Here is an 11,551-nt window from a genome sequence, read left to right as displayed (position 1 = left end):
AAAAAAAAAAAAAAAAAAAAAAAAAAAGAAAAGAAAAAGAATGCTGTAGAAAAGGTGATTGGAAGATGCCAGAAAGGTATAGCTGGATAGAATAAGCTTCAAAGGAGGAGAGATTTTTTTAATGAGTGTAGAAGAACAATCATTTAAAAGTAGCAGTAAAGGCATAGATAATGCCTTCTGGTTTATATTTAAATCTTTTGTGATTCATACAAAAGAGCATCCTTGGAGAAAGGAAGTAGCGTGCTCGAAGGTAAGCTGCTGCTTTGCCAGGGTAAGGAGGTTGAGGAGAATTCCAAAAGGAGTCCGAAGATAAAAGGGAGTTGGTTTATGATTGAATGGAGACGCCATGAAGCACAAGGGAATTGTCTTTTGGTTTTGGTGGGGAATGTGCTGGGAGTCAGCAGTGGGATGACTGGTTGTCCTAGGCATGGTGGAAAGTGTAGGGCAATGAATAAAGCAGTAGGACAATGAGATAAGACTGCTTAACTGGAAGGGCCTTCCTTTGTCAGACAGTTTCTAGCTTGAATTTTCTGCTACAAAAGTGACAGCAATGTTATTAAGGTAAATCAACATACTTAAAAAATGGGCAGGTATTAAAAACTACCTGCATACAGAAACAATAGGACGACTACAAAGTGAATGCTCTGGAAATGTGGTCTTTCAACAGTATTTTTGCAATAGTTGCAGACAGTACATACCAGCAATAGTGATTAACAATTGAGTAGCTTAAACAACTGAATAATGAAGATGCTATAAAATATTAACAGGAAGAAAATCCTTTCAAGCAATAAGAGGTCTCTAGGTGACATTCCGCTCTCAGCCCGTTGTTTGCTCAGCACTCAACAAGTTTTCATGTCTGACATGCATAGAGATGCCCTGAGCACACAGCCTCATTGGATTCACACTGATGGTTGCCTATCATTGTAAATGCAAGTATGGACAATGACTTTTAGTGACTGCATGAAGTGATAGTCAACTCTAGACAATTTTACAACTTAGTTAATTCTGTCTCTTCTGCTCTATTTATTTTGCTTTTCAGTTCCTTCAGATACCTAGGCTTCTCTTTTTGATTTACCTGTTCAAAATCAGTATCCTACCCAAGCCTAACCATATTTCTGTCATTAATTCCTTATATCGACTCAAAACTTCTAATCCTCTAGCTTTGTTTGGGGTATTAAGAAGGAAAGTTATCTGATTAAGATAATTCGTGATAAAGTACACATGAGTTTTAGTTGTTGCTTTTCCAATAGTCTTTTAATTCTAAAATGGGAGCTTTTGAAAATTGTGTGCAGTACATGACATTGAACAAGAGCCTTCTCTTGTACCTTCTTACTTCCTGTTTTCCAATCACTGCTGTAATACAAAGAAGCTACTTGGCTCTGTATATCCAAAAGGTTACCTTCTCCAGATACTTGCACAAACGAGGCTATGCACAGCTGTGGTATAATTTTAAAGGATATGCAATTTTTTATGTGCTCCGAAATATCTTCCTCACCAGCTTGCATCAGTAAATTATTTCCCTAGTATTTGACTTAAAGTTCTTATTATTAGAATAATCTATAACTGGACAATAGAAATTGAACTACTATTTCTGGAATGTTTTTCTTGAGGAGAATAATTATATTTATCTCAGAGACTTGGTCAGCTTTTCATTTGACCTATTTTTTCGTATTTGTTTGTTCATTTTGTTTTTGTGTGTTTGACCTATTTCTTATTGGAAATTGTGGTTGTCACTTTGGATTTGAATGTATTGTAGGAAGGAAAAGAGGACCTACTATGATTTTAGCACCTTTAGTGGACCAGGTCTTGGCCAAGTGTTTTCCATGCATTCTCATTTAATTCTTATACCACCACCAAGAAAGAGGGAATAATCTCTTCTTAAGAGATTCGGCCGGGCACGGTGGCTCAAGCCTGTAATCCCAGCACTTTGGGAGGCCGAGACGGGCGGATCACGAGGTCAGGAGATCGAGACCATCCTGGCTAACATGGTGAAACCCCGTCTCTACTAAAATACAAAAAACTAGCCGGGCGACGTGGCGGGCGCCTGTAGTCCCAGCTACTTGGGAGGCTGAGGCAGGAGAATGGCATGAACCCGGGAGGCGGAGCTTGCAGTGAGCTGAGATCCGGCCACTGCACTCCAGCCTGGGCGGCAGAGCGAGACTCCGTCTCAAAAAAAAAAAAAAAAAAAAAAAAAAAAAAAAAAAAAAAAAAGAGAGATTCAACTCAGAGTTAAGTAAATGGCTTAAGTTCCCATAGTTAGGAAGCTTGGAAGCTGGGATTTGAACTCGGGTTGGTCTGACTCTCCGACTGCAGTGTTCTCCAGAAAGTCTGTGTGTTTTTGGAGGAGCAAGCATTGAATGACATGACCAGCCCTAAGGAATTGAATGAGGCTGTCAGGTCACATAAGGATGGCCAGAGAAAGTGAGGAGCACAACATAGAGGGGAGGTTGGCATTAAAAGGAGGAATTTGCTTCATTCATGATTAGGCCTACTACCTAAATATTTAGATGTTCCTGAAGGCTTAGCATTTGGTGACATGATCTCTATGGTCCTCCTAACAATTTCTGTCAGTCCTGTGATTTGAAGTCCTTAGTCTACATTTGAAGCCTGGGCATGGAGACATCAATTGTATGTATAGTAGTCTCCTCTTATCTGTGGTTTCACTTTCCATGGCTTCAGTTACCCGTGGTCAGCCGCACCCTGAAAATATTAAATAGAAATTCCAAAGAGAAACAACATACACGTTTTAAGTTGTGTACCATTCTAAGTAGTGTGATGAAATCTTACACTGTCGTACTCTGTCCCTTCTTCACCACAAGAGGAAAGGTGATACAGTAAAATAAGATATCTTTAGAGAGAAACCACATTCACATAACTTTTATTGCAGTGTAATTGTTCTCTTTTACTATTAGTTATTGTTAATCTCTTACTGACCTAATCTATAAACTAAACTTTATTATAGGTATATATATATAGGAAAAAAACAAGAGTGTGTATATATATATAGTTCAGTACTCTGCAGTTTCAGGCATCTACTGGGAGCCTTATAATTTATCTCCTGAGCATAAAGGGGTACTCTTGTATACCTAGTGGCATTTTATCTACCATGTGGCCAGATGAAGGTATTTTTTATTCTTAAACAGCTGCAGTTAGAATTTAAAGAACCCAATTTATAGAATGTAGCCAGTCATGGATTGAAAATTTCAGGTCCCACAGCTGTTTTCTGAAGCAACTTTTGCCAAGTGTAGCACTTGAGAGATGGAGAAGAGTGATTCTATACAGTGTTTTCACGCTATTGTGACCTGGAGGCTCTCTCTACTTTCAAGCTTCTATTTTGGTAATGTTATGTTTTCCATCTCCATTAGTTCAGCTGCAATAATGTCCTCAGTCAGGATAGGTACACAGTGTCTTGAGGAAGAGCAATAAGTCTTTTTGGTGAGGTGGGCTTGTCAGCAAATCAAATTGATAACATTTTTACATGGCCTTTTATTTGCTTGATTTTCAGCCTGAGTTGCTTAATAAATATGGATGTTCTGTCCAGGGGATTTTCATTCTCATTATGGGACTGTGTTGCATTGCTGTTGTAATCGGTTTATGACTTCTCCAGTTATCTCTGGGAGTGCTATCAGGGTGGAACGTCTTTAAGCTCCATTATGAAAAGCTGTTGTGTTAGCTATTTGGCCTTCAGAATGGCCAAATCTTTGTCGGAGTTGCTTTGCTTTTGGGGTTCTATAGTGTGTAACCTGATTGAAAAATGGGCCCTGGCTCTTTTATGAGCAGGGGAATTGGATGGAGGATTTCTACCTTGCCAACATTCCCATTTACAACGTTAGCACTTACAGGAAACTTCACTGCCATATGAACTTGGCCATGAATGCCACATATAAAGATGCCAGTACCGTTTGGGAATGTTGCTATCTTCATCTCACAGACAAGTGATGGAATTAGATATAAAAAGTGAACATTAGGACAACCTCCTGTCCTCAGTTATGAGTATTCTGCCTATGTTGTCAATACTAGCCGAAGACTGCCTTCTTTCATGACTGGTATAGTTTTAAAAGCTATTTTTAATGTGGACACAGTAAGCAAGTCAGGCAAGGTATTGTTTTGTCGCCTTTGCATTCTTTTGGAAAAGCTATTAGTTCCTTTATGAAGAATCCTGTTATGCCCTTTCTTATCCAAAAAGGACCACAAAATAGGGTAAAAATTGTTAAAATAATATATTATTTGAAACATCTGTTAATTTTTTCCATGATTATTTCCAGAGACAAATTAAAGACTGTCAAGTACATGGAAAAATACAGATGGTGCTTCTCTTGTGAGAAGATGTTGTTGATATATTTGACCTCATTTGCCCCAAGGAACAGTGGACAGTGTCTGATAGTATCTCAGAACCTTTGGTTTTCTTAACAGCATCTTATCCTTAAACATTGTTTTTAGTATTCCTGTGGTATCAACCGTAAATGTTTTTTCTTCTTTAATTTTTTCTATTTTTTTCCCATAGGGATATTTGAACAGCCAATGTTTAGTGGATTAATATAGATAGCTGTATTAGTCGGGGTTCTGCAGAGAAACAGAACCAGTAAGATATATAGAGAAAGCAAGAGATTGAGATTCATTGGTTGATTTTTAAGGAATTGACTCTCATGCTTGTGGGTGTTGGCAAATCTGAAATCTGTAGAGCTGGCCAGCAGGCTGGAAACTTAGGTTAGACTTGATGTTGTAGTTTTGAGTATGGATTCCAAAGGGCAGGAGGATGGAACTCAGGCAGTTTCTGTGTTGCAGTGTTGAGAATTTATCTTTGAAGGGAAACCTTAAGTCTTTGCTCTTAAGCGCTCAACTGACTGAGTGAGGCCCACTCACATTGTGGAGCATAATCTGCTTTACCCAAAGCCTACTGATTTAAATGTTAATCCTGTTTTTAAAATGTCTTCACAGAACATGTAGACTGGTGTTTGACTAAATAACTGAGCATCATGGCCAAGCCTCATTGACATGAAAAATTAACCATTAAAATCACATTATGATTATGGTGAACATTTTGAATGTTTTAGAAGAAAAACAGAGATATCATCTCCTGGGGTAATACACAAAACACACATATAGGGGAACGTGCTACTGAAACAGAGAATATATGTAGTTCGGAACTGTGTGGTCCTAATTAAGGGCAGAGTTTCTTTTCTTTTCTTCTTCTTCTTTTTTTTTTTTTTTTTGAGACGGAATTTTGCTCTTGTTGCCCAGGCTGGAGTGCAATGGCAGGAGCTCAACTCACGGCAACCTCCACCGCCTGGGTTCAAGCGATTCTCCTGCCTCAGCCCCCTGAGTAGCTGGGATTACAGGCACCTGCCACTACACCCAGCTAATTTTTTGTATTTTTAGTAGAGACGGGGTTTCACCGTGTTGGCCAGGCTGGTCTCGAACTCTAAAGGCAGACTTTCAATCAGCATTTCATTATGCAAGTTCAGCTTGCAGAAATATTTATGTTTGACCCATATTGTAGTTTTAAAAATGGATTAATTGCCAGTATTTAAAAATCGGGAAAATACACAGCAATAAAATCTAGACATTTTAGTTTCCTCAGAAGATCTGGCAACCAAGGTTCTTATTCCTACTTAGTAATGATTGACAGTAAGTAGTAGTTATCTCATTCAGGCACACATTTCCCATTGAGCTGCTGCACTTGTTTATATTAACTGCTAGGCTCTTGGTGGTATTTGAGATGATGACCTCTTGCCATAAGGAAGAGAGAGATCCTGTGGGCTAGTGAGGTTCTGTGGAGGATCCTAGTTTTGCCTTGATTAGGATTTAGATAAGCAAAATGAGAAGGGGATATGTCAGTTGATTTTAAAAGAAAGAAGCAAAAATGCATGGAAGTGGGACTGTATGTGAGAAAATTTGCCTAACCAGAAGAACAAGCCTGTGAGATTGGGTATAGGAGAGGATAAGATTGAATTATCAGACAGGAGCTAGCATGATAATTAAGGCAACATTGTCCTTTTAACAATTAAACTTCAAATTTTCTGTGCCTTAAAACAACTGAAGTTTATTTCTTGATTATGTGAAGTTCAAAATAGGTGTTCCTAGTGGGCAAATCTCTCAAGCAGTTTTGTCTTTTTCCATCTTGTGGCTGTGCCATCTTCACCACTTCTGAAGTCACAGCAGAAGAGGAAAGAGGATGAATGATTATGTAAAGCAGCAGGTTTCTGTCAAGCATACCTGAAAGTGGTGCACATACTTTCCGCTCACATTTCACTAGCCACATCCTCCTGCAAAGGAAGGCTAGGAAATAGAGTCCAGCTGTGTTCCCTCGGTAAAATAAGAAACAGGGCTAGTGAATGACTAGCCAATCTCTAGCACAAGAGACAGGGGCATTGGAGGTAAGCAGGCAAGAGCTGCTGTATGATGTAAGATATTTATTAATCCATTTAGCATATATTTACAGACTACTTCTCTGTGTTGAATGCTGTGCTATGCACCAAGTAGACTTTTGAGCAAAGGAGCAATGCAGTGAAAGTACTGTTTTGAGGAATTAGCCTGGGGGCAGAATATAAAAACAAGAGAAAGCAAATTCGTAGTCAGAGGGGGATGGTGAAAAACCTGCTATCTTTCTCCAACTGAGAGCTAATGAGATTGTGTGGGTAAAGAGCAATATTAATAGTATCAATGACAATCATAGTTACTATGTGCCATGCAGTGTTACAAGCTACTTTACATGTACTTAACTGTCACTCAAATTTATGATGTAAGTGCTATTACTCTCCTTTTCTAGATGAGGAAAGCAAGTCTTCAAATGATTAAGTCATTTGCCCAAATTCACATAAATCTTGGCAGGGCTCGAGGATTTAAACTTAGGAAGTCGATGTTGTTTTGTAACTGCTGTAGTAGTAGTGAAATGGAAATCAATCTAATGAAAACATTGTGAGCTTAAGTGAACAATAACGAAAATTATATTATTAATTTGAGAAGGACACTGTGACTTTCTAAAAGACCTTCATAACCTGAAGAAGAAGAAGAAGTGAAACTGGATAAATGACCTTTCAAGAAATCTCCCTATTCTTGGGCACACTTGACTGGATTTAGTTAACTTCTAATAAGTTTTTGGTGAATTCTGAGCTGTTTAAGAATATGACATCTTTTTAACCACACTCAAAACCAAATCATTGTGTCTTGAGGAAAAGCAAGTCTTTAATTCTTTGTTCTGATAAATATGCCAGAACACCAGTTTCTGTATCTGTGTCATGTCTTTGTCAGGATTGAAATGGGTATAATTTCAGATAATGGACTTAAAATAATATGTGTCTGGTATTTCCAGAAATATTAGTAAACACCAGAGACTTTGGGTTGTTGATATAAAGTTCTGTTTTTGGCAGTTGACTGTTGGGATGGCCCGGATGGAGAGCCAGTAGTACATCATGGTTACACTCTCACTTCAAAAGTTCTCTTCAGAGATGTTGTGGAGACCATCAACAAGCACGCCTTTGTGAAGAATGAGTAAGTACAGCAGCACCCGCGAGCTAAGCGGTAGCCTCCCGCATGGAGCTGCCTGATGTAACGTAGCTACAAAACCACGTCCTCTTCCTTGGACTCTACACTGCCCTCTACCAGCCTAGTTTTCTCCTTCCTTCTCAGCAAAACATCGTGAACAAATAATGTGGCCTTCACGTCTGTACTTTCTCATGCTGCATTGATTCCTTATCCCATTCTTTCTCAATATGCCTCCTTAAAGATGTTCTTGGAAACAGTGACCTCTAAATTTCTAAATCCAGGGTGTCGAGTGTCCATAAAATCTGGAAACATAGGTTACTATGTACATAATTAGTGGGTTTTGGTCATGATGGATGTCTTATCTATACACTGAGGTGTCTGGAGTCCTTATGTTACTTGACCCTCTCCTATCATTTGACAAAGTTGAATATTTCCTTGCCTTTTTTGACTTTCATTATATCATTCTCCCCTCCATTGCTCTCATTGCTTCTCAGTCTCTCTTTTTTTTTTTTTTTTTTTTTGTCCTGTGGTCTTCTATTGATCTATTTCCTCACTCCTTTGATGGTTAACTATTTTCTAAGGTGTTGCCCTATATCTACTTTCTGGAAATTTATCAAATTCTATGTCCAGAACTTTTCCCCTAAGTTCTAGACCCATGTCGAAAAATACTCAGCGAGGCTGGGTGCAGTGGCTCCTGTAGCACTTTGGGAGGCTGAGGAGGGTGGATCATGTGAGGCCAGGAGTTTTGAGATCAGCCTGGCCAACATGGCAAAGCCCTGTCTCTACTAAAAAAATACAAATATTAGGTGGATGTGGTGGTACACTTCTGTAATCCCAGCTACTTGGGAGGCAGAGGCATGAGATTTGCTTGGACCCAGAAGGCAGAGGTTGCAGTGAGCTGAGATTGCACCACTGCACTCCAGCCTGGGTGACAGAGTGAGACTCCAACTCAGAAAAGAAAAGAAAATCCTCAGTGAATATTCATCTGAGTATCTCATAGGTGTGGGGAGCCACAACAGTGAGCAGAAGATAAGACTCCTGCCATTAAGGAGCTTACTCCCCAAGGGGAACTCAGCATCTCAGTCTGCCAAACCTCCTCTTGCTTCTCGCTCCATTTCCTCTTGTTGATAGTTAGGGGCAGCACTGGCTTCAGCCAGAAACTGGGAGTCATTCTAGACTCAACCAATTCTTGGCAATTCTACTTCCCAAGTTATCTTTTGACTCCATTGCCTCCTGTTCATTTTTATTTCCCCTTTGGTTCATCCTCCACACTGGTGGTATAGTTTTCTTTCTGAAATATGAGCATGGTGATTCAATTCTTGTCTTAAAGCCCATCAGAATCTCTCTCAATGCACAGGCATGTCTTCGTGTCCCTTAAGGTCTGGCATCTCCCTTGTCTTCCACTATCATCTTCCACCATTATACCACAGAGATTTAGGATTCTGCCTTCAATGACTGTCTTTCAGCTTCCCCATTGAGCCCGGCTCTTTCCCAACTCCCCACTCTTACGTATGCTATTCTGTCTGCCTGGAACACCCTTCCCCATTAGTCTATCTGATTAATTCTTGCTTATTCTACAAAGCCATTTACGTGTTGTCCCTCTGACAACTTACTAATACCACCAGCTGATTTAAATCTTCTTTCTCTCCGTATTTTCTCTGTATTTAGCACCCTGCACATATTTCTGTCATATCACATAGCACCCTCTTGCAATTGGTTGGTTCCTTGCCTTTTTTTACGTCTGTAAGACTGTGAACTCACTGAAAATATGAGCAATGTCTTATTATTTTGGATTCATTTTTGTTGCCTAGCAGGTACCTTCAGTATACCAGCTGTTCAAGAAAGGATTTTTGAATTAAAGGAAACAAATTAAAATTACAATTGTGTAAAATTAATTTCTTAGAAGTCAGTAGCCTTTAAAATTTCCAATATTTGGTCTTCTCATTAATTAAACATGAGGTTAAACATGCTTTTCTAATGAGACACACTTGGTGCATAGCAGATTTAGTTTATGATGCCTCCCATGTGGAAGAATCTTGAGTACTGCATTCTAATGGGTCTTCACAACCCTGATTTCTACAGGTCCTAGCCAAGTGAGTGAAGTAATTTTTTCCTCATTTCCCAATGTATGAAGTAGAGTGTTGAGGAGGCCTGCCACCTATGTATCTTGGAAGATCCTCTGGTGATTTGACAATTTACTTCAAGTTTGGGAACCCTTAGAAGAAAAGCACTTCAAATTAAAACAGTTAATAAGCTTGTTTAGTACATTTTAAAAGTTCAGACTTTTCCTCTCCTTTTTTAACTTTGGTTGCATCTTTCTATCAGGGTTTCTCAACCTTGGCACTATTGACATTGTGTACTGATAATTTTTTTTTTTTTTTTTGGTAGAGAGCTGTCCTGTGCAATGTAGGGTGGAAAGCAGCATCCTCAGCTTCTACTCACTATGTGCCAGTAGCACCCCTGATGTGTGACCACCAAAAATGTCTCCAGATATTGACAAGTGTCTCCTGTGTTGGGGGAATAATCACCTCATTCCCTGCTGAGAAGCTTTTTTTTTTTTGAGACAGCCTTGCTCTGTTGCCCATATTGGAGTGCAATGGTGCGATCTCAGCTCGCTGCAACCTCTGCCTCTGGGGTTCAAGCGATTCTTGTGCTTCAGCCTCCTGAGTATCTGGGATTACTGGCACGTGCCACCACGCCTGGCTAATTTTTGTATTTTTAGTAGAGACAGGTTTTCACTATATTGCCCAGGCTGGTCTTGAACTCCTGGTCTCAAGTGATCTGCCTGCTTTGGCCTCCCAAAGTGCTGGGATTACAGACGTGAGTCACCACCACTCCCTGCCACTAATAGGTTTTTTGTAAATGAACTGACAATGTGAAAATTCCTTGTTAAAACTCCCTGATGTGACTGCAGGACAACTCAGGGTTGTCAGTTTGTTGTCGCTGTTGCTTTTCTCTCTTCTAGCACTCTAGGGCAAAAGCTATGCGAAGAAACAAATAGCAAACAGATTGTAGTCGAGTAAGGAAACCTACCTCAGCCACAAAGGCTCATCTGTAAGATGACCCACAGCATCAGGTTTTACTAATGAGGAGAGAATGTAGGTCTGGAGGTCATAGCCTTTATTGTGGAATTTGTGCTTGTCATGAAAGCCTGGAAAAAGTTTTTCTGCACATTGATGTATTAAGTGATTTAAATATTGGTATATGTTGATATATTAAGTGATTTAAATATGTTGCCTATTATGTCTGAAGATATATAACAGAAAACTAGAAAAAAGTCAATAAACCTGAGTTTGAAATAATTTCTTATTCTGAGGAAGAAATAAGGTTGAGAGCAGTGAAATCATGTCATCAGCCCTGATCTCATTTCTGCCTTAGGCACCAACTCCTTTAGGTAATTACTTACATGGATCTCATGTTTTCTGTGCAGAAACCTGAGTGCTAGTGTAGAATGAATGCTTGGCTGGTTTTTATTTTTATTTTTTGACAAAGACTTATAATTCTATAAGAGCGATTTTGAAATGTGTGATGTAGGATGCTATAAAATACAGAATTCCCTTATGTTATTTTATCCTCAATCATAATTTTCAAGGTGGGAGTTAATTATATATTTTAGAGTCAGTAACTTCAGTTAATGATATTCAGTGGTCTCTTAGATGCTTTTAGACTTTTGAATAAATAAGGCAAAATTACATTATATGAGTTTACTTTCTTTCTTTCTTTTTTTTTTTTTGAGACGGAGTCTTGCTCTGTTGCCCAGGCTGGAGTGCAGTGGCATGATCTCGGCTCACTGCAAGCTCCGCCTACTGGGTTCACGCCATTCTCCTGCCTCAGACTCCCGAGTAGCTGGGACTACAGGCGCCCGCCACCTCGCCCAGCTAATTTTTTGTATTTTTAGTAGAGATGGGGTTTCACTGTGTTAGCCAGGATGGTCTCGATCTCCTTACCTTGTGATCTGCCCGCCTCGGCCTCCCAAAGTGCTGGGATTACAGGCGTGAGCCACCGCACCCGACCGAGTTTACTTTCTTTAGACTTCTCATCTCTTTTAAAATTTTCTCTTCTTTTA

The 11,551-nt window shown here is 39.5% G+C and overlaps 1 protein-coding gene across 1 annotated transcript in view; it reads left to right on the top strand.

Moving 5' to 3' along the window:
- Positions 1-11,551, top strand: part of PLCH1 (phospholipase C eta 1) — a 227,451-nt gene that overhangs the window by 155,609 nt on the left and 60,291 nt on the right. The window contains 1 exon segment of the mRNA XM_017847382.1: positions 7,371-7,491. Coding sequence (XP_017702871.1) covers positions 7,371-7,491 — 121 coding nt within the window.

Source organism: Rhinopithecus bieti, unplaced genomic scaffold (genome assembly GCF_001698545.2).
Source record: "Rhinopithecus bieti isolate Rb0 unplaced genomic scaffold, ASM169854v2 scaffold_28987, whole genome shotgun sequence".
NCBI classification, from domain to species: domain Eukaryota; kingdom Metazoa; phylum Chordata; class Mammalia; order Primates; family Cercopithecidae; genus Rhinopithecus; species Rhinopithecus bieti.
Note: the sequence above shows the minus strand (reverse complement) of the source record. Positions and strands in the feature narration are given on the sequence as shown.